Genomic DNA, 27724 nt, shown 5'->3' with positions numbered 1-27724 from the left:
AACTCATAAAGCAATAAATTCATAGTAGAGGTATTGAAGCAACACAAAGGAAGATTAAGTTTCAGCGGTTGCTTTCAACTTATAACATGTATATCTCATGGGTATTGTCAACATAAAGTAATATAACAAGTGCAATATGCAAGTATGTAGGAATCAATGCACAGTTAACACAAGTGTTTGCTTCTTGAGATGGAGAGAAATAGGTGAACTGACTCAACATAAAAGTAAAAGAAAGGCCCTTCACAGAGGGAAGCATCGATTGCTATATTTGTGCTAGAGCTTTGGTTTTGAAAACAAGAAACAATTTTGTCAACGGTAGTAATAAAGCATATGCATCATGTAAATTATATCCTACAAGTTGCAAGCCTCATGCATAGTATACTAATAGTGCCCGCACCTTGTCCTAATTAGCTCGGATTACATGGATTATCACCGCAATACATATGTTTTAACCAAGTGTCACAAAGGGGTACCTCTATGCCGCCTGTACAAAGGTCTAAGGAGAAAGCTCGCATTGGATTTCTCGCTTTTGATTATTCTCAACTTAGACATCCATACCGGGACAACATAGACAACAGATAATGGACTCCTCTTTAATGCTTAAGCATTCAACAATTATTAATTTTCTCATATGAGATTGAGGATATTTATCCAAAACTGAAACTTCCACCATGGATCATGGCTTTAGTTAGCGGCCCAATGTTCTTCTCTAACAGTATGCATGCTCTAACCATTCAACTCATGGTAAATCGCCCTTACTTCAGACAAGACGGACATGCATAGCAACTCACATGATATTCAAAAAAGAGTAGTTGATGGCGTCCCCAGGAACATGGTTATCGCACAACAAGCAACTTATAAGAAATAAAATGCATAAGTACATATTCAATACCACAATAGTTTTTAGGCTATTTGTCCCATGAGCTATATATTGTAAAGATAAAGGATAGAAATTTAAAGGTAGCACTCAAGCAATTTACTTTGGAATGGCGGAGAAATACCATGTAGTAGGTAGGTATGGTGGACACAAATGGCATGGTGTTTGGCTCAAGGATTTTGGATGCATGAGAAGTATTTCCTCTCGATACAAGGCTTAGGCTAGCAAGGTTATTTGAAGCAAACACAAGTATGAACCGGTACAGCAAAACTCACATAAAAACATATTGCAAGCATTATAAGACTCTACACTGTCTTCCTTGTTGTTCGAACCCTTACTAGAAAATATCTAGACCTTAGAGAGACCAATCATGCAATCCAAATTTTAGCAAGCTCTATGTATTTCTTCATTAATAGGTGCAAAGTATATGATGCAAGAGCTTAAACATGAGCACAACAATTGCCAAGTATCACATTGTTCAAGACATTATACCAATTACTACATGTAGCATTTTCCGTTTCCAACCATATAACAATTAACGAAGCAGTTTCAACCTTCGCCATGAACATTAAAAACTAAGAACACATGTGTTCATATGAACCAGCGGAGCGTGTCTCTCTCCCACACAACCATGAATTTATTCAAACAAAACAAAAATGAAAACAAACAGACGCTCCAAGTAAAGTACATAAGATGTGATGGAATAAAAATATAGTTTCAAGAGAAGAAACCTGATAAATTGTTGATGAAGAAGGGGATGCCTTGGGCATACCCAAGCTTAGATGCTTGAGTCTTCTTGAAATATGCAGGGATGAACCACCGGGGCATCCCCAAGCTTAGAGCTTTCACTCTTCTTGATCATATTGTATCATCATCCTCTCTTGACCATTGAAAACTTCCTCCACACCAAACTCAAAACAACTCATTAGAGGGTTAGTGCATAATCAAAATTCACATGTTCAGAGGTGACACAATCATTCTTAACACTTCTGGACTTTGCACAAAGCTACTGGAAGTCAATGGAACAAAGAAATCCATCCAACACAGCAAAAGAGGCAATGCGAAATAAAAGGCAGAATCTGTCAAAACAGAACAGTCTGTAAAGATGAATTTCTAAGAGGCACCAGACTTGCTTAAATGAAAATGCTCAAATTGAATGAAAGTTGCGCACATATCTGAGGATCACTTATGTAAATTGGCAGAATTTTCTGAGTTACCTATAGAGAATTCAGCCCAGATTCGTGACAGCAAGAAATCTGTTTCTGCGCAGTAATCCAAATCTAGTATGAACCTTACTATCAAAGAGTTTACTTGGCACAACAATGCAACAAAACTAAGATAAGGAGAGGTTGCTACAGTAGTAACAACTTCCAGGACTCAAATATAAAACAAAATTACTGTAGCAAAATAACACATGGGTTATCTCCCAAGAAGTTCTTTCTTTATAGCCATTAAGATGGGCTCAGCAGTTTTAATGATGCACTCGTAAAGATGAGAGTTGAAGCAAAAGAGAGCATCAAGAAGCAAATTCAAAACACATTTAAGTCTAACATGCTTCCTATGAAAAGGAATCTTGTAAATAAATAAATTCAAGAAGCATAATGCAACAAGCATAGAAAGATAAAACAAGTGCAGCTTCAAGATTTTCAGCAAAAAGAGAGGTGTTTTAGTAACATGAAAATTTCTACAACCATATTTTCCTCTCTCATAATAATATCCAGTAGCATCATGAGCAAACTCAACAATATAACTATCACATAAATCATTCTTATCATGAGTCTCATGCATAAAATTATTACTCTCCACATAAGCATAATCAATTTTATTAGTTGTAGTGGGAGCAAATTCAACAAAGTAGCTATCATTATTATTCTCATCATCAAATATAGGAGGCATATTGTAATCATAATCAAATTTATCCTCCATAACAGGCGGCACCAAAAGACTACTATCATTATAATCATCATAAATAGGAGGCAAAGTATCATCAAAGAAAATTTTCTCCTCAATGCTTGGGGGACTAAAAAGATCATGCTCATCAAAACCAGCTTCCCCAAGCTTAGAATTTTCCATATCATTAGCAACAATGGTGTTCAAAGTATTCATACTAATATGTTCCATGGGTTTTTTAATTTTCGAATCAAATCATCCATGTCTTAACTCAGGAAAAAGAATAAAAAGCTCCATGTAGCTTTCCATTATGCCAAACTAGTGTAAAACAAGAAACAAAAAGATGCAATTGCAGGATCTAAAGGAAATAGCTTCGAGCACTTGCAACGGCGCCAGATAAGTGCTTAGTAGCCGAGATCCGGAGTGTGAGTACCTTTTACCTTTCCTCCCCGGCAACGGCGCCAGAAAAGTGCTTGATGTCTACGGGTGCTTCTATTCTTGTAGACAGTGTTGGGCCTCCAAGAGCAGAGGTTTGTAGAACAGCAGCAAGTTTCCCTTAAGTGGATCACCCAAGGTTTATCGAACTCAGGGAGGAAGAGGTCAAAGATATCCCTCTCATGCAACCCTGCAACCACAAAGCAAGAAGTCTCTTGTGTCCCCAACACACCTAATACACTTGTCAGATGTATAGGTGCACTAGTTCGGCGAAGAGATAGTGAAATACAGGTGGTATGAATATATATGAGCAGTAGTAACGGCACCAGAAAATAGATTGATGATACAACTGGCGTGTGGTTGATGGTGGTAATATTGCAGGAAGTACAGATGCAGTAGAACAGTAAACAAGCAGCGATAGCAGTATTTGGGAACAAGGCCTAGGGATTATACTTTCACTAGTGGACACTCTCAACATTGATCACATAACAGAATAGATAAATGCTATACTCTACACTCTCTTGTTGGATGATGAACACCACTAATTGTGTAGGATTACACGAACCCTCAATGCCGGAGTTAACAAGCTCCACAATATTCGACATTCATGTTTAAATAACCTTAGAGTGCATGATAGATCAACACAACTACACCAAGTACTAACATAGCATGCACACTGTCACCATCACACTATGAAGGAGGCATAGATCACATCAATACTATCATAGCAATAGTTAACTTCATAATCTACAAGAGATTACAATCATAACCTACGCCAAGTACTACACGATGCACACACTGTCACCATTACACCGTGCAGGAGGAATAGACTACTTTAATAACATCACTAGAGTAGCACATAGAATAGTAGTGATACAAAGCACATTGCAATCATAAAGAGATATAAATAAGCACTTCACTATGCTATTCATAACAGTGAATAAGTATTCTGTGAAATATAGCCTAAGAGACCCACACGGTGCACACACTGTCACCTTTACACACGTGGGACAAGGAGTCTCCGGAGATCACATAAGTAAAATTCACTTGACTAGCATAACGATATCTAGATTACAAGCATCATCATATGAATCTCAATCATGTAAGGCAGCTCATGAGATTATTGTATTGAAGTACATAGGGAGAGAGATTAACCACATAGCTACCGGTACAGCCCTTAGCCTCGATGGAGAACTACTCCCTCCTCATGGGAGATAGCAGCGTTGATGAAGATGGCGGTGGAGATGGCAGCGGTGTCGATGGAGAAGCCTTCCGGGGGCACTTCCCCGTCCCGGCGGCGTGCCGGAACAGACTTCGTCCCCGGATCTTGGCTTCGCGATGGCGGCGGCTCTGGAAGGTTTCTCGTACCGTGGCTTTTCCGTATCGATGATTTAGGTCAGGGACCTTTATATAGGCGAAGAGGCGGAGTCGGAAGGTCGACGAGGCGATGACACAGTAGGGGGGCGCGACCCACCCCCTGGCCGCGCCGGCCTATCATATGGGGCCCACAGGGCCCTCCTCTGGTGGCTCTCGGGTGTTCTGGAAGCTTCGTGTGATTCTAAGATGCTGGGCATTGATTTCGTCCAATTCCGAGAATATTTCCTTACTAGGATTTCTGAAACCAAAAACAGCAGAAAACATGAACTGGCATTTCGGCATCTCGTCAATAGGTTAGTTCCGGAAAACACATAAAATCATCATAAAGTATGTATAAAACATGTAGGTATTGTCATAAAACAAGCATGGAACATAAGAAATTATCGATACGTCGGAGACGTATCACATACTCAGGCGGTCATTCTTCACAAGCTCAGTGGTGAGCAAGGACCTCCGCCTCAGCCTCCAGTTCACCCAGCTTATAGTGGGTAGCACACTTCCCAGGTCCCATGGGCTGATCTTGAGAAGTGCATTCAGAGGGCCAACATCGCTCGCGAATCTCCTCCAGCTGCTGACAGTGATGGGGAGTATGACACCGAGGAGGACTCCGAGTGATCTACATGTGGCGCTTAGCATCGCGCTGTTTCCCTTTTTGGCGTCTTGATTCCAAAGGGGGAGAAGTGTTCTATTAGGTATCTACGGGATTTGCTAGGGTATGGCACAAGCACATGTGTTTACCATTCTTTTATAGCTTGTGTCCTCTTTATGTCGTTTATTTGAACTATTTGGCTTGTTGGTTTGCTCGTTTAAAACTATGTGTTATATGTGGTTGTGAGACATTATGTTAAGGATTTCAGATTTCTATATGTTGAGACCAAGGTTTATTATATGGTGTGTGATGTTATATATCATGTATTATATATCTCCATATGGGTATGATCTCTATCACCTTGTCTCAACTTCATATATGTCTATGTCTCTTGTTTGAGCTCATGTTGGATACCTCTTGTATTGAGGCACCTCACACCTATATGTGTTGTATTTGTATTCAAATGCAAATTACTTGTATGCACACATGTAGGGGAGTGCCTCTATGTTTTGCCAACATGCTTGCTCTCTATAATGCTTTTCTTGCAAATCCGTATATTGTCATCAAACACCAAAAAGGGGGAGATTGAAAGAACATCTCTCACATTATGTTTTGAAGTGTTTGATGTCAATACATGTGATACTCTAATGTTTGATGAAGTGTTGCAGAGATTATATATATACATATATGTGGGTGTCTTGTGTGGAAAAACAAGACAAAAGGAATAAGAAAACGTTTCACCAGGCCGGATAATCCGGGCCGGATATTTGCAAAATATCCGGCCCCCAAAATTTGGCTAAGGACTCGAGGCGATGTGGCTCAGTACTCCCCTGGCATGGGGCCGGATTTTTGGCCGAACATTTGGCCGGAATTTCCCAGGGCCGGACTTTTTGGGGGGGCCGGATTATCCGGCCCTCGAATGTCTCCAACGGCTGGATTTTGAGGGAGGGTATTTATACCCCCTTCTTCTACCTTCCTCCTTGCTCAATCATCGCACAAAATTCTGCCAAGCCTCACCACCACTAGAGCCACCTCAAGAACACAAGATTTGCAAGATCTCCTCCCTCACCCAACCAAAGCTCTTGATCTTTGGAGATTCGAAGGAGAAGACACCGATCTACATCCTCACTTAAGTGATTTACATTTCCCCCTCATATGCTTGAGGGCCCTCTTGCTAGTGTTCCTATTTGGAATATCTAGTTGTTTGTTGTTGATGTATTGTTGTTGATTGTTGTGTTGTTACAGATTTGGGAGCCTCGAATTTGGTTGTGGGTGTGTGCCCTAAGAACCTTGTAAAGGCCCGGTTTCCGCCTCGAGGAAATCCCTTAGTGGAAGTGGGCTAGGCCTTCGTTGCGTTTCTCACAGGAGATCTAAGTGAAGCCTTCGTGGCTGTTGGTTTGGCTTTCGTAGCAACCACACTCCTCCAAACGTAGACGTACCTTCTTGCAAAGGAAGGGAACTACGGGAATCATCTCCGTGTCTCCGCGTGCTCCACTCTCGGTTACCTCTATCCTATTCTATCTCCTATATATTGCGTAGCTTTATCTTGCTTAGTTATTAATCTTGTCATATAGGTAAATTCACTTAGTTGCATATCTAGAGAATTTACCTTTGTGTCAAGCCTAAATTGAAAAAGAACTAAAAATTGGTTAGCACCTATTCACCCCCCTCTAGGTGCGGCATACGATCCTTTCAGGTTCCCCTCTTTAAATAGGGTTGGAGGTCGGTTTACCGACAGAGCTCGGGGCAAAATATGTTCACAAATATTGTTTTGTTTGACGAAATCGAGTCAATGGAGGCTGGTACAGGCGGGCTCTACCCATACTGATGCTCGTTAGCCTCGTAGTAGCTTTACTGTTTTGACCGTCATTTCTTCATACAGACTTTGATTGAGGTGTTCTTCAGCTCGTTGGACTCGTAGACAGCGGCTACAACACCATGGCCTTATATCTTAACTATAAGATGGTTGAAAATATCACTTTTCCCACACATATGGCTAAGTGTGGTGCTTGTAACTCTCCCATATTATATTCTCTTGGTACCTTTTGCCTTCATTTATAATATGGAAAAGTAATAAAATCCTACTAAAACTGCTAATTGTGCAAATATCATATGAAAATGAATAAGAACTTGTAATCATGCATAATAGGCATAGTTGTAGACTTGTATCTAGAGGGAGCATGAGATGATTAACAATATGATTGTTTTGTATGCTTAAATATGCATCATATCTGGACTCATTACTAGCATGGTATATTGCTTGCCACTTTGGAAAATTTCTAACCTTGAGCCAACAAATTAATGATGCAGGGAAAACTACCTATGCTTCTCCAAGTTTTGCCAAATGACAAGTTTTAGTATAGGTACACATGACAACCAGCTTTTGCAATTTCATGAAGGGACAAATACCCACTCGCTCTTCACACTGCACCCTACTTGGATGATGACACTAACTTTTGATCATAGCATGCTTGCCACTTCATTGTTTCCTTCTAGAATATAGCCTAACAGTGTTCAAGAGAGTTTGTTAGTTATGTCTAGCTTACACTTTTCTGTTGTGGTGGTAGTGTTCAGATACCTCGGCGGCGCCTGGCGGGAGGGATACAACATGTGTGGGAGCGCCGGAAGTGGAATTTTCTCCTATATTGCCAAGTAAGGCCTAGGGGTAGAGTCCCTAGCATGTGAGGCACTGAAGGGCATTTGTGTACCTTGCTAAAAAGGGGGCTTGAGTAAGCATCCTTTGCGGGCTGAGAAGGGATTGTGCCAGAGTTTCTCTTATCCAAACTGTTTTTGGTTAGTACTAAACCACTGTTTTGATAAAGTTTTGGTAAATGAGTCAGACCATGCCCTTGCTTCGTCTCTAAGTGGAGCCGCTTAAACCCAAGGTTTTGGTTATTGATCAGAAAATCCGGTTACCACCCGGTAACTGGATTTCCCGAGCACCCATGGTAAATGGTTATATTAAACAAAAAAATCTGATTGTAACGAGAAACCCCAGTAAATGTTTATACCAAGGAATTTGAATTCAAATGTTGGTTTTCAAATTTGTTCTTCCATTTAGGATTTTCATATAACCACAGTAATCGGAAGTACCACAGACTCCCCTTAGGAAAAAATTCATATATAGAACCAAAACCTTGCTCAAACCTGAGTTTACATGTTTGTTTAACCAAACCGTATATGGATATGTATGATTTTAAATTTTTGTATGTTTGTCTTGTATAGGACATGTATCATCTTGTACTATATCCATGCTTTTCTCCGGATTCATTCATTATGTTTTAGGAAGATTTTGCACCACTCCCTCTGTTTAATACTCCACATATTAGATTCCGTTAGGATAATACTTTCGTAATGAAGGAATATCTGTGCTTTTCTCCAGATTCCTTCATTATGTGTTAGGAAGACTTTGCACTACTCCCTATGTTTAAAATACTCAACATATTAGATTGCATTAGGACAATACATTCACCAATTATTACTATATTAATAATGTGAATTAGGTGGTACAAAATTACGATCACAATAAAGTTCTTTCAAATATGACTTTAATGATATAAATTCACATAAAATATGTACTACTAATAGAGTAATTGGTGGCCAAAGACATGTCCAACAAGACCTAACATTCGAAGCAATTTAAAAGGGAGGGAGCACAAATTTAACAAATAAATGACAAAAAACTAGGTACAACTCAAAAACAAAACCAAATAAATCGTCAACCAAGAGATTGTATTGGACCTTTTTGAGCAACTTTTAAGGGTCACAAATTAAAACTTTTTGGATGCGGGCCAAAGTCAATAGCATGGAGTCATGGACATGTTTATTAAATATGAGCTCATTTTTACACCTGAACAAATTATTCCTAGCGTGGAACGAGCCTCTCTTGGTACATTGGTTGCTACTCACTAACAACGTTTTAGGCCACCTTCTTTTGGGTTTCTAAAGTTGCTTGTAGATTTTTACACGGGGGAAGCTTGAAGAAAATGTTTGCTTCTAGGCAATTTCAGCCCATTGTTGTTTTGAGTTATATGGTGCAAATTGGATCGGATGGAGAAAATGCTAGAAAAAAAACAACTACCAAGCAAAACTCAGTTTTAAAATAGGGTCAAGCGGCGCATAAAAATGGCGTCCCTAAAAATAGAAGTATGTGAGATCGCTCCTTTTGCTTTTTTTTTTTATTTTTTTGCTTAGGATCACATAAATTTTTTTTTCTTAGCTTGAATCGGCCCAACCTACCACTCGGGTTACTTCCGGCCCCCCACACCCCAACCCATGTTGCATGAAGGGGTTTCGGTAATGGGTTAGCCCGTCTAAGCGATTTTTCTAAAACTTTTTTTTTACTATTTCTTTATGTTTCCTTTTTCTCCCTTTTTTGCATATTTATTTTTCCATTTATACTCTCTTTTATTTTCTTTTCATTTTCTTTTATTTGTTCATATTTACAAAAATTCTCGCTGTGAATAAATTCATAGTTTTTAGAAAGGGTGTGTCTATGTCTCAGTCAACTGAGATTTTCTTAAGTCTCAGTCACCTCAGAAAATTGCAACTGCAGTTTAAAAAATATGCAACTCGGATCAGTTGGACTTAAGGAATTTTCAGTTGAGACATAACAAAACCGTTTTAGAAATGTTGTTTATATTGGGCCGCCGTTTTGTGTATTGGAGTGCCCCTTCCCCGTCCTCCTCTCACGCTGGCGATGCGCGCCGCCTAAGATTCGCTCCTGCCGGGCCACCGCCGCATCCTACCGCCTCCCGGCTGGTTCCCCGCTGCCAGGTCGCCTCCGGCCCAGCGCCTCGGTTCCTGCCGGCCGACGAGGTCATACACTGCTACGGCTGGAGCTCCACCGACGCGCCCAAGTTGTTGCGCCCGGGACCCCCGCCGCTCTTCACTGCCACTGCCATCGCTTCCCATCGGCGGCTGCCCAAATCCCAGCACAACCCATCTCGAGCCAATGCCGGCGCCGCTCGCCACCTCGTGGCGCCGGCATGCCTCCGCGGCGGCGTCCTCTTCCTCGCCCAGGACCCTCCTGCTACTCCTCCCGATTCTCCTCCTCCTCCTCTTCGTCCTCTCCAGAGCCCCAGATCTCACCTTCTCCCCCCTCGCCACCGCCTCCGCCCCACCCCACCTCCCCGCGCACCTCCGCCCCTTCGACTGCTACGCCTCGCCGCAGGCCTCGCCGGTCTTCGCCAGCCTCGTGGAGGGCGTGCCCCGCCCCTTCCTCTACTCCCTCGCCGACATGGGCTCCCTCCCCGACCGCCCGCACAAGAACATCGCCCGCCTCCTCAAGGGCAAGCGTTTCCGCAAGCCCGACATCTCTCAGACCATCCAAGAGCTGCTCGCCAAGGGCTCCGGTGGTGTGGTGGTCGACGTGGGGGCCAATGTTGGGATGGCGGCCTTTGCGGCGGCCGTCATGGGGTTCCGGGTGGTCGCGTTCGAGCCCGTCTTTGAGAACCTGCAGCGGATCTGCGACGGAATGTACCTGAACCGGGTGCAGGACCAGGTGGTGGTGTATCATGCTGCGGCATCTGATCGAGTTGGGAACATCACAATGCATAAGGTATCTTGTCTCATTCAAGATTGTTCTAAGTCTATGTGTGAAAACTTATATTGGAATTGTACTGGTGACCACATATTTTATTGATTGCGATGTACCTCAGGAAGCATTAGGGGGTAGAGCTATCTCAAATGATGACTCACACAATGAATAAAGTGGTGCGGTCAACTCAGATTGTGTTGGCTTGCTGACTAGACTAATTACTGTATTTATGGAAAATCTACAGATAAAAAATGGTTTGAGAACCATAAAAATGAACCCCGAAGTTATGATAGCAGCCACATTCGTGCATCACTAGACGCAAGGCACTGCAAAAGGATGTTTCATTACTCTAGCCAATGCAGTATTCTTGGAAACACCATGGATACCAATGTTAGTTTTGCTGGCCTATTCTATTAACCGGAGAAAGTTTCTAAGGTTGTGATGCTCATCTTGCTTAAATATGATTGTTTTCTTCTTCCTTACATATTATTTCAATATTGGATTTGGGTTAATTCATGGTCTGCCATTGCCATTCTCTCTAAATGCACTATGGAATATGTTTTAATATTAGCTAAATATATAAAACAGTCAGAAATTTCATACCACACTACCAAATCTGGCAAGTTTATCTTGGTGGTACAGGGTGGACATGATAAAGTTATCCATTCGCATGCTACTGGTTTCTTATCAAATAATCAGAATAGCCTGCATTGTACTGGAATTCATTTTATTTTGTGTTATCCGTACTTATTATTTATAAATTTTTGAGTTGCTTGACTCACTAAGCACATGATGGGTAGTATTCTGTCAACACATAGCCTCTATCATGTCATAGAAATCTCAGGTTGCTTTCTCTTGTTCAGATGATTATTTTATTGTGCTTTCTCGGCAGCTTACTTTGAGTATTTTTGGTAACCCTAGGTTATCGGACGACTCGACAACAGTGCTATATCTGCAACTGGTGCTAAGTTAGCATTTAAATCTAATGAAGAAGTTGCTGTGGAGGTTGCCACAATTCCATTGGATGAAGTCATTTCAGATGCAGATCATGTGGTTCTGATCAAAATTGATGTTCAAGGTTGGGAATACCATGTCCTGAGAGGTGCATCAAAGTTGCTGTCAAGGAGGAAAGGCGAAGCTCCCTACCTTATATATGAAGAAGATGAGCGCCTGCTGCAGGCGAGCAACAGCAGTGCACAAGAGATAAGGTCATTTCTTGGTAGTGTTGGTTACAACCACTGTACACGGCGCGGCACAGATGCTCACTGTACAAAAGAATAGGCAATACTTCTTTGCCTGGTGGTTAGGAGCCCCTAACCTGGGGATACATAGAACAGTCAGATAGGATATCCTGAACTGTGGGTTTTCGCTTTGCTCGGGCGGCAGATCAGAGATTTGGATACTTCAGAGGTTCAGATAGTTTTCTCCCTAATTCCATGGTTTCCACCTATTTCTCTTAGGTTAGTTTGTTGATTGCTGGATCTTGTAACATCATATGCTGTAGATGCTTTGTCTAATTATATTTTGTTATATGCGTTGTTCTATTAACTCTATGTTTGTACTTAATTGATACGTACTCCTTCGAAGTAATGGAACTTCTATGCTTGTGATGGAAAATATATGCTAACTGCGTATTGGTCTCTAACTCTATATTGTGTCTTCGCTGGCATATGGGGAACTCTCAAAATGCACTTAAATGCAGCCACAGTTCCTGTTGGATTCAGTTTGTTTGCATTTTGCGAAACCTCTGCGCGTTTCTACACTACTTAAAAAGAACGAAGGTGTTCCTTATTCTGCCCAGACTCAATACGTCAAACTTTGGTCGTCCTCGTCATACTCGTCCCGCTTCAGCATGGGCCGCGCCCATCTCTACCTGGGCCGCTTCAGACCCCACTCCTCCTCATGTTCCTCTCTTTCGCACGAACTAGAGCCGCCACTGCCTAGGGTTCGCCCCGCCACCGCATCCTTCCGCGCCGCCTCCTGATGCCGCCCTCGATGGCGCTGACACCAATCCCATGCCGCTCGATCGCGCACTGGTACTCTAGGAGGAGATATGGGTAGTAGAGATTGGAGAGATGGATGGGGATGCGAGGAGCTCGGCCACGGGGACTGGGAGTAGGTCAGCCACATGGTCTGGGAGGAGCTAAGTCGCAAGACATGAGGAGCTCGGTCATGGAAAGGAGGGGAGCAGAAACCCGCCTCATCGCCACCGTCTGCGACCACCATGCACACCTCTTTCGGGGCCACTGCAGTCAAGCTCTGATCTCTCTCTCTACCCAACTACGTCCCCAGCTTCACTCTGCCAGGTGAGAAACAATAGCACTTACATCTGCAGGTCAGTCCAATCCCTAGCTCCTCCAACACACAACAATAGCACCGAAGACACCTGTTATGTTCATGTTCATCAGGCCTGGTGCTTACACAGAACTGAAATCGTTCCCAAAAACAATGTTGGTGAATTTAACAGCTTCTTAGGTTGCAATGCTGTACAGAGAAGCCACACTTTGTCCCTAGCTTTAGGGTTAACTTCGCGAGAGTCCGCGGAAAGTATTTTGTGTCCTGATAGCGAACACATGTTGTCCCTAGCTTTATAGTTAACAATGTTGAGTTCAGATCCCTTGCAAGTCACAAGGTAGGCTAGATCGCCTCCATCATGCCATTTATCTTACAGGGTATTGTACCAAATATCTTCTTGTAGGGTCTTTAGTTACCAGACTCTGAATCATAGATAAATTGAGAATTCGAAATATGGTTGTACATCATCAATAAATTGTCAATATCTGAAATCGAAATGCCCATATAGTGATGTTTTGTTCAGATTTGTTGAATGAAATATTGAGGATACAGAGGTTTGTTTCATATCTGAAATAGGACAGTTCGTATCTCATTTTACAGTGAAAATGCATATCATATCTATATACCACTGAGGTGTAGTTGGTGCCTAGCAAGGCGGTGATATCCAAACTGAATAAAGTGCTGACCATGAAGAACTTGGAGAGGGAGCAACGCACATCCTGAGTTGGAAAAAATAAAGGTAATTGTGGGTTCCAATTTGTTCCATTGATGTAACATACTATCTATATTACCCAGTCCATTTGTTCAAAATAGGTTGAGCATTCCTATTTGTTTCATATCTCTCTCCTATTTTCTCCGTACCGTAACTCTCATCCACTCTGTTTCACTCTCAGCCATCAGCGTCGATGACGTGGAGCGGGTGCGCACGAGGATCTCGATGTCACCGGCGTTTCCTTGGTTCCATGGCGAGCGGTGGCCAGGTGTAGATTGGGAATCCTCCTCTGCAGGATCTTCCCGAGCCCCTCAACCTGGACATTTTCAAAGTAATAATCGGTAGATCGGAACCCGCCGCATACGTTTCCTTGTCCCATGCTGATTTGAATGCTAGGTATTTTCTTCTTCATAAGAGTTGCCGATTTAAAATTTTCTATTATTGTGTTGGGAGCAAAACCACCGCCACATCCTATGGCTCTTCCATCGATTCTTATCATGTGCCCTCTTTCTCCGCAGGAACTCTCGCAGCTGTGCCAGGCTTTGTATCCTCCGCGATCTGCAGCAGCAGCACCGAAGCATGAGCATACCAACCTTGCTAATCAATCCAGCAGCCTGCATGTGCATGATATTCTCTGCCCAGTTCCAATCCTACTCCCTCACTTGCAACTTATTTATTTCTTGGCATTGGTCAGTGTAGTTATTTATTCATGGATTGGTCACCTTCCAATTATTTGCTTCTAATTATTTGTGCGTTTTGTGCTCTATTCAGATGCGTGAAGTGAGGCTTGGTCTGAATGTGCGAGGAGGTCAGACGGTCCATGCATTACCACCATTTGTTTGATGATCCCCACTAAATGCAAACGTAGTAGCATTCCTCTTTTTAAGTAGTAGATATAATACTATGGTTATTATGTAACCCACCGAACATTTCTCTTCTAATATGGTGAAACTGAAATCATTTCTTGGTAGCACTGTAATCTCTGTGTGAGCCAAAGTTCTACTACATTTGTCCATAAAAGGATATGGCAAGTTTGTCTAAATTTAGATGTATCTAGACACACTTTTTTGGTGTATACATACATCCGAATTTAGATAAATCTTTAACATCCTTTCATCAACGTAGGGAGTGTGAAAGATTCAGTTATTTGTTCTGGGTATTGCACTCGGACATGAGTATGTATGTCAGAAAGTCAGAGTGGAAGTAATTGATGTACTTCTGTTATGGATTTTGTTTATTCTTCATTGACTTCCTGAAGCTGATTTGATTTGTTTATTTTTAGGCTGCGTACAATGACCCAATGTGGTCCGACCCCTCCCCGGACCCAGCGCAAAGCGGGAGCTTCATGCACCGGGCTGCCCTTTTTTCAGATTTAGTGTTTTTGTGGAGAACCAAAAGTAGCCTTTCCCACTGCCAGAATTTACCCTTTTTAAAATAAAACGCTATTACCATCACTAATTCATGAAGGATTTTGTGCAAGTGAAGTGGCAGGGCAGGTAACTACCTCCTGATTAATCATTTGTGATCTGAATTGTTGATTGATCTATATTATTCTTTGAAATATGTCAAACTTCAACTTAATTCCTGATATCTCCAGAACCTTGCAGGGTGCTACATCAGAACCTTGCAACTGATATCTTTTCATACATCTCTACGTCCACAAATTGTTTGCTATGAATTATGTTAATCTGGGTGGTTCTCTTCCAACTTGATCTGAGAGAGGGAAATAAACATTGAAAACTATTATCTTGCTTTGTGCCGAAGTACAAGATCAGGTACTTTCTCAAATTTTTATTGTCCTTGTATGTCTTAGTTTTCATCTCACAGCAACATGTTTGTTGAATGTGCGGCCATATGCGGTACATTATTATTGCTTCTCTCATCCTAGAGATTAAAGGACAATCTTCGCAGCTAAAATCACAATGGGGGAAGTCGGTAATACATGTGCTCACCTGCATTAAATCCTAACATGCAAATTTAAGAAGGACCGCTGGAATGCAAGTGATACAAAACCAATTCCTAAAATTTCTTCACAAGATTTACTCTTCAGTAATCATGTATGACAAGCGGGTCATTTGCGAGAGCACAAAACAGTACAAGCTTTTCTTATTAGGCAACGATGTATTCTGCATTGAGTATCTTCAGCCTTTACACAGTTCATACACTAAGCTATACAGTTTTATCATTGCCAGTTTTTATGGTGGTGAAGTGAATCCATATCGTTAGAATTGTCTTCAGCAGGTATACACTTTTCCAGATTGTTTCTACCACAGCCAGGGAATGTAGGACATCTCTCATGAACAAAACAGTACCACTCTCTTCACACAAATTTATTACTCCCTCATGAAACAGGACATCTCTCTTCTTAACGGGCTATTTTGTTTTTCCCGTGATGGTAGCAGTGAGTCAGTCCTCAACTCCAGTGACTCCTACCTGTCCCAACAATTAGGCTGGGTCTCGAAGATAAATCTGATATGGGGTCAATGTATCTCTTCCTAGGATTGATGTATTACGATTGGGTTGATGATTTTTTTTTTCTAAGATTTGTCTGTATGATTTTTCACAAATTGGGTTGGATATTTCTATCGAGCTAGGTTTCACACATTATGTGTGCGTGGTAAGTTATTTTGCAATATTCGTTCAAAGTGTCGTTGGTTCAGTAATTTCGACTCACCAAGCAAGTGTTTAGTACTCCTTTCTACCAGGATTCTATATAGTGTGTCAGTTTATTTTGGTTCTGGCTGATGTCAGCATGTGGTGTATAAACCTCCGCATGAAAAATGAACAACATCTGCTAGGAAATAAGAACGAATATGAGATTCAGTGCCTTGGTTGGAATTAGGAGTGTTGTAGTAATGTGTCGGTCTTTGTTCCAATGTTAGTTTGGCAGAAAAGTTACTGTGCTGGCCATGAGTAATTTGAAGTTACTGTGATGGCCATCAGCAATTTCAAGTCCTCATTGTCCGTGTCTGCCTCCATTTCGTGCTTCATGTACACTACATCAGAGTTTCATGTAAGTGCTTCTAAATCTCGTTTTTGCGCTGGTTTTCCTTGCTAGCAACAGCTTAAGTGTATGAAATTGCAAGTTTTGTTTGAGCTAAACTCTGAACAATCAGAGGTGCATTGACTTCTATTAGGAAAAGAAGAGTATCTAAGAATGGGATGACCCAACCACGAAACCAACAATTTGTATGTTGAGGGGAATTATTCATATAGATGATGATGCCCACTGCAATCTATTGTTTTACTGGTATTAATCTACATATCTGCAGAGTTATTCGGAAGTTCCTTTAATCACGTGAGTTTTTCAGAAAAAGAGGACATGTTGTGGGTTAGCCCTTCATTAGATGTCTATTATCTTAAGTAGTAAATAAACCAAAAAAATTACATTCGCTTTTCTAAAAATAGGTACTTACATGAATTTTAGATTTAGGCTCCTCTACACTACATGTTCATGCAGAGCTTCATAGAAAGGTATTTATGCTGGCACATGTATAACTAATGTATTTGTTTATGCTTTTTGCTAGATCGACCTGAAAGTTGATAAAGCTAGGTGCCATGTGAAGAATATAATTCCAAGTTTGATCTTAATTGACTGAGCGAGGATGGTTGATCGTATGTTGCTTCGACCAAGATGGTGAGGTGTTTGGCTAGATCGACGAGCTGATGTGGCTGTATGACAGCCAAGGAAACATGAAGCTGGCAGGCCGCGCATACTTGTGCTCTGCCCGCGCCCTGGACCATGCTGATCAATCGATCGGTCGGTCGGATGTACAGTCCAAGAGCTAGGAAGAGCTTGCAGTACCCGGCTTGGATTTTTTTACTACCAGTTTTGTTTTCAACGAAGTCTTTATAAGCTATCACTGAAGCTACTCTTGTGTAGTTCTATGTAGGAATGGATAATCTAGCTGATGTGTGGCCTGTTTGCATCTCATGTGCAAGGGTTGGATTGAGGATTTACTAAATTATTTGCTTGGAGTTGGTATGCTTAACTGAAAGACATATATCTTCCTGTTTTGGTGTAGTTTGCTGCCAAATGCCTACCAGTACCTATATGGTTGTACCTAATGTGCAGAAAATATATATTATATCAGTTACTGAACACATGGCGCTCTCAGGGTGTGTTTGGTTGCCCGGGCGAGCTCAGAAAATCTCATCACGGTAGGCCAATTTGTTGATTGGTAGCCCGGCTCGGTCCATCACGGTACTGCTCGCCTCATACAGAAAAGGACTCTCAGCCAGGCCGAGTTGGGAAGCTCGAATCGAGCCTCTCAGGTCGACCGAGCCCACCTCATAATTTGTTGATTGGTAGCCCGGCTCGGTCCATCACGGTACTGCTCGCCTCATACAGAAAAGGGCTCTCAGCCAGGCCGAGTTGGGAAGCTCGATTCGAGCCTCTCAGGTTGACCGAGCCCACCTCATCCCGCAAACAACTGTAGCAACGGCTCGCAGCACCCCCATACCCTCAACCCCGACCTATTTTCCATTCATTTGCAACAATCGCAGCCTCGTGGCCACGCTCCGCCTCTCAGGTCGCCAGCCTCCTCCCGCGTCCCCAGCCACCTGCGCCGCCGCCAGCAGGAGCCGCCGCCGCCTCCGAGCAGCAGCAAGGGTCGTGCCGGCGCCCTCATCATCACGCGATGGACGACTCGGCCGAGGCTGAGCCTGAGGCTCCTCCATCGTCGCTCCTTGCGACGGCCGCCTTCCGCCTCTCCCGTCGGCCGCCCTCCTCCCATGTCCTCAGCTACCCGCGCCACGCCGCCGCCGACCAGCAACGGCTGCGCCGCCACCGAGCACCAGCAACGGGCGCCCTCTTGATCTCCAACCGAGCAGCAGCAACGGGCGCACCACCGCCCGCCAGTGCACCACCGCCCGCCAGCGCACCACCGCCCACTGGCTACCACCTCGCGCCTCCGGCGCTCCACCGCCCACCGCCGGTGCTCCACTGCCCACTGCCGTGTTGTTCCAGATACAGGGACCCGATTGATTTTTTTAATTTTATTTAGGGTCTTTCGTGCAAAATTTTGGACTGGTCTGTAATTTCCTATATTTTGGGCTAATCTCAACCCAGAGATGCTGCCAAACAATGTATTGGCTCAGATTCTCTCAACACAAACGGGCTGCCAAACACGGCACAAAATCTCAAGTCAGCTTGGATGATGTGAGATATCTCATGTGGGAAAGTGAATTCGAGGTGATACGGGCTACCAAACACACCCTCAGTTTGAAATGCCAATTTTATATTTCCCCTACCGCTTACCGATTAATATTTTGTCTGTTAGCTATTTTCATCTTTGTAGTCAAACATGGATTTTGTAGTCAAACATGGATCGTCAAATTGTTAGGACCATTAGATTTCATATTTAAATTAGTCTTTACTCATTAGACAACTTTCTACTAGGACTGGAGGAAAGCAATTTAATTGATTTAAAGCTCATATCTGCAAGTCTTTTTTTTGAGAGATCATATCTGCAAGTCGGTGACACTCGGAAGGTGAAATGATGTAATACATATCCCCTTTCTTCTATATTGAGGTAGTAATTTCTTAAAGGGATTATTTATAACAAGAATACGTATAGCCCGTAGTATAAAGTTGTAGACTATCTCACTCAGTTTTTTGGTACTCACTCAAGCTACTTGGATGTTAAACTTTAGTGGGAATGAAAAAATCACTACAGATTTGTTCTTTATTCTTTGCATTTCGAGAAATGTTTGTAACATCTCTAGATTTTTGTTATATATCTTGAAGGGTCACTTTTATATTTTGTTTACAGAATTGAACCAGGGATGAAGACTCGTATACACGTGCATCTTCGGAGATAGGGAGCAATGGATTCAAAACCTAAAGCCCGTACGATCCAGATAAGCAAGTGGAAATGAGCCCTCAACTTTATACAAGTGGTCTATTGTATTTGCGTTGATGCTTTTGTTACTATGGTTATATTCTCATGTGTATCTTATTTGCCTCTTTATATTGTGAGAAATATACTATGATCTTTTTGATCTCCATATATGGGCACATATTTGTTGGTGTTGTTACTTTCTCTCACCGTTATAGGATTTCATAGCGAGTTGCGAATTGTATATTTGCATTTAATTTTTATAGTGAGTTGTGAATTATATATTTGTATTCAAAAATGAAATTTGGGAACCCGTGGCAACGCACGGGCATTTGTACTAGTTTGTATAGAAGTTTAATAACCATTGAATTGTTCCAGCTGTGCTTTCTATTTGTCATATCCGTAAGGCTTTGGATGTATCGGTGGTTTGGATACTTTCAGAAGTTTAATAACCGTTATGACCCTTTGTGTTTAACTGTGTAACATTTTAGGCTTATTATATCTACAATACAATGATGGTGCTTCTCCGTTCCTAAAAAAGCTTCCCAACTTTATCTAGACGGGGAGTACATACTAAATCCATACATGATTTCAGAAGCACGAAGGCTTTTGGACTCTGGGTGCAACTTGAAGATGGCGACGCGAGATTTATCAACCTATTTGACTGACGGTTTAGCAACAAGATTTGTGATTTATAAGTGATACATGTAATCCTTTTGCGTTAAGTATATGAAGCCAACGTGTTCTTTTTCTGTTCTTTCAGCCGACTATAAATCCTTGCAGTGAAATGGATGTGCATCACTAGGTACAGTTGGTCATTGGAAAAAACAAACGTGCACACAGAATCGATCTACTGCTGATCTGGACGAGTAGCTTCTGTTAGCTTAACTGAAGGAGTTTAATGGAGCTAAAAGCCCAACAACATATAAGAAGAAGTCGGAGCGAGAGGTCTGGGGGAGGAAATGGAGCAGCTGCTGGGAGCTCAGCAGCAGCGGCAGCAGCATCACCAGCCCCCTCGGACCCCGACCCGGCCGCATCTCCAGCACATCCCTTCCAACAGGTTCCGGGATCACCACCACCCGCAGCCCCACGCCGGCCTCAGGATCCTCCGCATCACCATCACCCCGCCCTTCTTCCTCCTCCTCCTCGCCGCCGTCTACCTCCTCGCCTCCTTCACCATCCTCTCCGCGCCCGCCGCCTCGCTCCGCCCCGCCAGCAACCCAAACAGGCTTATCGTCCCCATGCCGCCGCCTTCCCCGGGCCTTTTCGACCTCGACAACGGCAGGATCCTCGCCAGGATCAGCAATGTCGGCGCCACCGTGACCTCGCTGCTCGTCCCGGACAAGAAAGGTGCGCTTTTTCTTTTTGGACTGATTCGTTGCCTCATTTCGGTTCTCTTTCTCACTGCCATCATGTGTGCTTCCGCAGGGGTTCTTGCTGATGTGGTGCTTGGATTCGACTCCCTGGATCCATATCTGGTTAGTCCTCCATGTGTCCTTTTGGATTTGCAAAGATTAGTTTCAGTATCTCGGTGCATTCTCGGAGATCTCTCCACGATTACTGTTCCCTGACTGGGAAGGGGATATTTCTTGGTTTCTGACTTTTGCAAGTCAACTATAGTAGTCTAGTGGCTCTGCTTTTTAAGTAAGCTTATGTGTCAAAAACCTTGCTTTTTCCTCCATTGTTGTTAATTAGTTGGAGTGTTAGGATTTTATTAATTGTACCTTATATTAATTGTAGCTATAATGAGTCAATTGGTATGCCAAGTTTTGTTAATTGTAGCTGATGTGTCAAGAACCTTGCCTTTTCCTGCCTCCTTGTTAATCAGTTGTAGTTTTAGGATTTTATTAATTATACTTCCTCCGATCCACTAAAACCACGACACTTAGCTATAACAAGTCAATTAGTATTACAATTTTTGATAATTATTTTAATTTCCTTTTCTTAGGAGTGCAGCAGATTATTTATGTATTCATGGACTTCCGGTTACAAATTAAACGATACTTACCCGAGCTTTATTGACATGTTTTTAGATGATGATTAATTTTCTAATGACAATAGTGGATCTTACTATTTAGTCTCAGCGAGTGTCAGAAAATGTGCATTTCCATCATCTTGTCTTTTCATTGACAAATGCACATGGTCTCTAAACTTAGAACCTTTCAACTCAAGGTATCTATAATCGAAACATCTCTTAGGTATGTAATATCTAAGGCTTGACATTTTAATTGAGTTAGATCTAGGGGCAATAATTTTAAAACTGATGTAGCTTAAATGATTGTTATATATTAGAAGTAAATCTTACAGTAAACAAGACTGGAGTTATGTAGATTAAATAAAGGCAAAAGATGAGGAACAAAGAACACTTTTTTCCTTCTTTATTATTAACATCAAAACTTGTCACAATAGCAGTAATAAATCATATCACTATACTACTATAGGTGAATCCTAGAATATCAGCACCATTTGTGAATTAACTTCACTATTCCTTCTATTAATTATACATTGGCAGTGGCAGCACTGCTTTGCATTGTGTGTTTATATAGTACACCATAATTTATAACTCGATTCAAAGAACGGAAAACTCGCTCTGAGTTTGAGTTCTAGTTCACCAAAACGTTAAACTTTTTCATACATTTTTGTTAAAGCCTGCCTTCTTCAGGAATTACTCAGTGGCAACATGTGTCGGTGTTCTAGCACTTGCTGACTTGCACAACCAAAAGATTGTGGCCGTGCAACGTGTTATACTTCAGCCTTTTTTTTTGTATGCAATTTAAGTATTTGCTCTGGCCAGCTGGCTGCTAGTTATCAAGTAGTATTAGCATATCTGACACATATTGCTTGATGATGAAACCAAGGAAATTGTATGTTGTTGTAGAACTGTATCGCAGAGCGTACCCACTGTCCTTTTCGAGGATCTAAAGCTTAGCTCAAAATTCTAAGCTTACATTCTGTTTCAGGTTGATTCTTTTGGAACTCATGTAGTCTTGATTTATGGAATGCCATGATCACTATGTGGGGTCATGTTACTCCAACTTACAAAAAAAGAGAGCATGGAAATAGTAGCACCATACTCCCTCTTTCCCAAATTAGGATGCATATTATTTTTAGTCAAACTCAAACTTTGTAAATTTTAACCAAATGTGTAGAAAATAATATTAACATCTACAACATTAACTCGATGTTATTAGAACCAACACAAAATATATTTTCATTTTTTATGCATTTAGTATTATTAAAGTTAATATATTTTCATACATAGTTAGTCAAACTTTGACCAAAACTAATATGCATCCTAAACTGGGAAGTAGGGAGTATCTACAAGCTATCTGAGAAAAGTAACACGGTTTTTTTGTTTGAGATCTCTGGCTTGCCATCTTGTCTCTTATTCATATTTCAATGACGATAATAACTGCATCAAAATATGACTAGTATCTCTGAACTTAACTGTCCTCTTTCCATATCGTTTGTAAGCTTTCTTTTGCCAATATCTCAAGCATAGCATAGTTGTCTATTGATGTTTACTGACGTACAGTCTGGGGAGGCTCTTAGGACATGTTGTGTTCCTTAATGAGAACAAATATTAAGGTTTCATGGTTTTGGTTGGACACATATTGTCATCTGTCATCTAAGTAAGCTACCTCAGCAACAAGAGGAAATTAATTATGAATTTTGTCTCTTAGCCACTTTTATTCCAATGCTTAATTGGGACGGTTGGAAGTTATAATTTCAAAAACTATTTGGATTTTGTTTTGCAATTTAAATTTGTACATTCATCTTTTTATGGGCAATCAGTATAACCCTCGCTTCCTTTATAAAATTTAGTGCTTGAAGTGGGTTGCCCATATGTTCCTCTTATTTACTTGATGATTATATCTACCTATATACATAATTGAACTATTGATGTAATTATTTGTTGCTGATGGTTTGAGCTCTCTTTTAACTCAGAATGGAACCTCGCCTTACTTTGGCTGCATTGTTGGGCGAGTTGCAAATAGAATCAAGGATGGAAAGTTTACTTTAAATGGTGTGCAGCATAGTCTGTCCATCAACAGTCCACCGAATACTCTTCATGGTAAGACACAGGAGGCCTGAGTTGTTACATTGCATGCGTTTGTTAAATATTAATCCATCTATATATTCAGGTATACAGGCATAAGTAGTGGTCTGGTCACAGATTGCTTATAACTACCCTGGTACCGAACAACTGTGACTGATTGAAATGGAATTGTATATGATCATGGTATTTCTGCCAAAGGATTTAGTAATCATTCGGTAAAAAAATATTGTTCTTTGACCGTAGCTATGAGAATTGGAGTGAAGAACCATACCAGCCTTTTGGATCTTTGACTTGCATTCCTAATTTATTGGAGAAAGCACATGTTTATCCAGGATAGATAAATAGTATTATGTAGTTAGCATATTTGTTAGTTTGGCTTTATTTTCTTCTTATAAATAGTACTCTATGTACTCTATTTATTACAATGGATATTTTATGTCATTTAACCAGTCAATTAGTATGAGATCCCTACATTATATACCAAAATGCTGGAGGGATAAAAGGATGTTCGCATTTGTGCACAACCTTGCTTATCTTGGGAACTCAATAGCTGAATGACAAAAATTGTAGCTTCATGGTGGCAAACAAATGCATTTTGGTCAGTGAAGTTTCCAGGTATAATCATGTCTATCCATGCTTGGTTCATATAAGCATGTCCAACTTGACCCTGATTTATTAGCTCAAAAAACCCTGATTTCATCCAGTTGAAAGCAATCCAAGAAACAACTAACTACCTGGTACAGTCGTCCAGATGATGTTCTGCCCATTTTTACCCTGTCCAACTTCCAGTTCTATCTGTTCTCTGTTACAGCTGGTGTTGCCGTAGGCTGTAGTATCCTCAATGTTGATGGTTCTTCATGCAGCAAGTATATTGGAATTTGGAACAGCTCCAAGAACGTGTCAGAAATACTTCAATCTCATTCGTCCATCTGTTGTGCAAAGAGCATTTGTGGCAGTCTTGCACAAGGAGAATGGCTTATTTGAATGTGCACTTTTTCAAGACCAATTGGTTTCTTCTTATCATGGTCATTGCGATCAGAAATGCACATGGCATACGTGTACATTGAAAAGGACAAGTACAATACCTGTGCTTATTACATAAACTAATGTCGTGACATATCCTTTCAGGTGGATTTAAAGGGTTTGACAAAGTTATATGGGAAGTCACTGAATATAACAAAGGGAAGACCCCATCAATCACCTTGAAATACTACAGTAAAGATGGAGAGGAAGGTACGATGACAACTAATTCCAATCGAACAGTTACTTTATGAACAGTTAACGGATTTCTCTTCTTCAAAAAAACAGGTTTCCCAGGCAATGTTTCTGTTACTGCCAGGTATTCTCTTGTATCAAGCATGGCGCTGAAGCTAGAGATGGAGGCTGTGCCTTTGAACAAGGCCACACCCATCAGTTTAGCACAACACACCTACTGGAATCTGGCAGGCCACAGCTCAGGAGATGTGCTTGCACATTCTCTCCAGATTCAGGGATCTCAAATAACTCCAGTAGATGAAACCTCAATACCCACAGGGGAGTTTATGCCAGTGAGTGGCACAGCCTTTGACTTTCTGACAGAGAATGAGATCGGTGGCAGGATTGATCAAGTCCCTGGCGGTTATGACCACAACTATGTGCTTGATTCTGGGGAAGTGAGGTCAGGCTTGCAGCACGTGGCTAAGGTGACAGACCCTTCAAGCCTTAGGGTCCTAAACATTTGGTCAGATGCTCCTGGGGTGCAGTTCTACACTGGTAATTTTGTTAATGGTGTAGTGGGAAAAGGAGGTGCGGTCTATGGGAAGCACGCCGGCCTCTGCCTTGAGACGCAAGGCTTTCCAAATGCCGTCAACCAACCTAATTTTCCATCAGTTGTAGTTCATCCTGGTGAGAAGTACATTCATACAATGATGTTTGACTTCTCTACTAAGTGAAGCAGCTCATGTAGAGATATGCCCTTTTCTTTTTCTTGTCTTTAGTTATAAACTGCAATGTAGCAGTAGTTATTTTGATTTCTGACAGGGTTAGACAACAGAATGTAACAAAATTAGGGAGGAAGGGAGCAAATATTGAACAGAAGACTATTCCTTGCGACTGCACTGCTGTGAATTGGCGAAACTTATACTGGATTAGCAAATTCTAGCATGGAGTAGGTAAGAAACGAGACAGCGCAGTGTACAGTTTGGTAACCAAACCTAATAGTATTGTCTGGCTTATTGCCTTGCTTGAAAAGATAATATTTCTACTTTTTGGATAATCATGTAAGATGCATCAGGATGCAACTCCTGATGTGTTTGTTATCCTCTTGAGCATTTGTCGTGAGTAAGAAATGTCAAGGCCCCGGTGTGACTGGCCTATGGGATTGGTTTGGCTGGATTTGCAACAGAGCACAACTAACACAGCGTGCAAATCAAACATTTATTTTTGAATATTATCAAAAGAATATTTAAGGGCAAAAAAAACCCCGCAGGAATTGTCTTTTGAACCGAACACATGAAGGGGAAACCGCCTTGAATGTTTTTGAAACTTGAAAAGGATTTGAGGCCTTTGAAAGCAATCCCTAAGAATAAATATAGCTTGTAACTGCTTTGATCTGGCACTGAAGCACTTGCTTTGGTGGAGATGCACTTGACCTGTGCTAAATCAGCAGGATGAACACCATTTTTGTACTTGTGAAAATTGCAATCCACAAATTGCTACATACCAACATGTACTTTTGAGCACATGAAACACTAAAACGCTCGACCACGGTAGAGACGAAATTCCAGTGAACAGACGCGTTACATGTACTAGGGAGTATTAAGGATAGAATATGAGCATGCATATAGGACTCCAGATCTCTGATACAAAATGCAGCATCGATGCTTTGTAATACTATATCCTTTAATTATTTGACATGGGTGCAGCTAGCTTAGCTAATCCTGAGGCTCGCCCAGATGCCGGTACCGGAACCTGGGGGCCTGGCTGCCGGCGGCCGCCGCAACCGCCACCTCTGCCGACGAGCACATGCTTGGCAAGAACGCCCCGCCCTTCTTCCGCGCCTTGCTCGGGGTCCGGGGGCTCCCTCCATTGGCAGCTGCCTTCTTGCTGCCGTTCTTCTTCTTGGCGCTGGTGCCATCCGTGGTCCTGTAGTACTCGATCTCCCGGCACACCAGTGACCCAATGGTGCCCTGCGCGCCGACCTCCACTGGCGCCGGCGACGCCATGCCGGAGCTGCGTGTGCTGTTGTCTGTCTCTAATGCTCCTAAGTATTTGTTCTTAAGCAAGCAGGGAGGTCTGAGGTGAGGAAGAAGATATAGATAAGAGGCCGTGTCCCATGTGGCGTGGCTGCCTGAACTGAAAGCTGGTAGCATACGACGATTCTCTCGCTGACGGCGGTAAAGTTGGAGGTCATAGTGATGAGCTTGCTGTGGTAGCTTGTCCTGTTGCTTCCTATGCGGTTGAGAGCCTTTTGCGATGTACCCGATTGCAATTGCGTTGCATGCGCTGTCGAGTGCAGGAGGTTGTTGGCTGCATGCCATTGCGCTATGGAGCTCTTGTGGCCTCTGAACTTGATCAGTGTGGGTCTCTGGCTTGGCTTGGGCAGGTGGATTGGACTGGAGTTTGTGGCTGGTTATGCGTGTACCACACTCTCCCTTCCCAAGTCGACCTACCGTAATCACTTTGCGTAATTGCGTGCGCGTGGCGTCGGGGCAAGCCCCATGACACGAGAAGCATCTCCAATAGCTTTCCAAAAAGTGTGCTTGAGTGTGGTTAAGGTACGAGCAATGGTGACATACATAAGTAGATGTTCCATGTAAAAAAAGTTATCATGATTATTAACCAATAATCTTACATCTACGGATGTTTCTTACGGAAGGCTTCTTACAGACTCGTGGTGATGCTCTGCGATTGGTTTCCCGGAGTGGTGGTCCCATGAAAATCTTGTGAACTAATTATGATTTAACACGTCCGTCTGTAACCCTTTGTCTATAATGTGTAGCATTATTTATGATTAATTTTATCTCTTCAATGAAAGGTACAACCTCAGCTGAAAAAAGAGAGGAGGGACTATTGGATTATTAGGCAATTTCCGTGTGAGTTTAATTACCGAAAGCAACATTACAGATGCAC

At 42.0% G+C, this 27724-nt stretch overlaps 3 protein-coding genes and 1 long non-coding RNA gene across 4 annotated transcripts; 3 read left to right on the top strand and 1 right to left on the bottom strand.

Annotated features, from left to right (window-relative positions):
- Positions 1-9827: 9827 nt before the first annotated feature.
- LOC127326127 (uncharacterized) lies at positions 9828-12248 on the top strand. Its single transcript, XM_051352988.2, has 2 exons — positions 9828-10728; positions 11629-12248. Exons 1-2 carry the CDS (start codon positions 10123-10125, stop codon positions 11986-11988), a joined length of 966 nt encoding a protein of 321 aa, XP_051208948.1. The 5' UTR covers positions 9828-10122; the 3' UTR covers positions 11989-12248.
- A 367-nt stretch (positions 12249-12615) lies between these two features.
- LOC127326128 (uncharacterized) lies at positions 12616-17816 on the top strand. Its single transcript, XR_011743382.1, has 4 exons — positions 12616-13013; positions 13603-13741; positions 13896-14110; positions 14233-17816. It is a non-coding gene; the product is annotated as an uncharacterized lncRNA (long non-coding RNA).
- A 2654-nt stretch (positions 17817-20470) lies between these two features.
- On the top strand, positions 20471-25868 carry LOC127326175 (uncharacterized). The gene is made up of 5 exons (XM_051353039.2): positions 20471-20904; positions 20983-21032; positions 23503-23629; positions 24743-24847; positions 24923-25868. The coding sequence occupies exons 1-5, from the start codon at positions 20517-20519 to the stop codon at positions 25543-25545; spliced, it is 1293 nt and encodes a 430-aa protein (XP_051208999.1). The 5' UTR covers positions 20471-20516; the 3' UTR covers positions 25546-25868.
- Positions 25869-26336: 468 nt separating this feature from the next.
- LOC127326176 (uncharacterized) lies at positions 26337-27147 on the bottom strand. The gene has a single exon (XM_051353040.2). The coding sequence runs from the start codon at positions 27130-27132 to the stop codon at positions 26527-26529; it is 606 nt and encodes a 201-aa protein (XP_051209000.1). The 5' UTR covers positions 27133-27147; the 3' UTR covers positions 26337-26526.
- Between the last annotated feature and the right edge of the window lie 577 nt (positions 27148-27724).

This window comes from Lolium perenne, chromosome 4 (assembly GCF_019359855.2).
Source record: "Lolium perenne isolate Kyuss_39 chromosome 4, Kyuss_2.0, whole genome shotgun sequence".
Taxonomy (NCBI): domain Eukaryota; kingdom Viridiplantae; phylum Streptophyta; class Magnoliopsida; order Poales; family Poaceae; genus Lolium; species Lolium perenne.
This window is presented reverse-complemented; position numbering and strand designations above follow the sequence as displayed.

Excerpts from the sequence above, each read along its gene's own strand:
- LOC127326176 (XM_051353040.2), bottom strand. The coding sequence starts at position 27,132 with ATGGCATGCAGCCAACAACCTCCTGCACTCGACAGCGCATGCAACGCA.
- LOC127326175 (XM_051353039.2), top strand. The coding sequence starts at position 20,517 with ATGGAGCAGCTGCTGGGAGCTCAGCAGCAGCGGCAGCAGCATCACCAG. Across the intron at positions 21,033-23,502 it reads ACTCCCTGGATCCATATCTG|AATGGAACCTCGCCTTACTT; the intron begins GTTAGTCCTCCA and ends CTTTTAACTCAG. Across the intron at positions 23,630-24,742 it reads TCCACCGAATACTCTTCATG|GTGGATTTAAAGGGTTTGAC; the intron begins GTAAGACACAGG and ends ATATCCTTTCAG.
- LOC127326127 (XM_051352988.2), top strand. The coding sequence starts at position 10,123 with ATGCCGGCGCCGCTCGCCACCTCGTGGCGCCGGCATGCCTCCGCGGCG. Across the intron at positions 10,729-11,628 it reads GGAACATCACAATGCATAAG|GTTATCGGACGACTCGACAA; the intron begins GTATCTTGTCTC and ends TGGTAACCCTAG.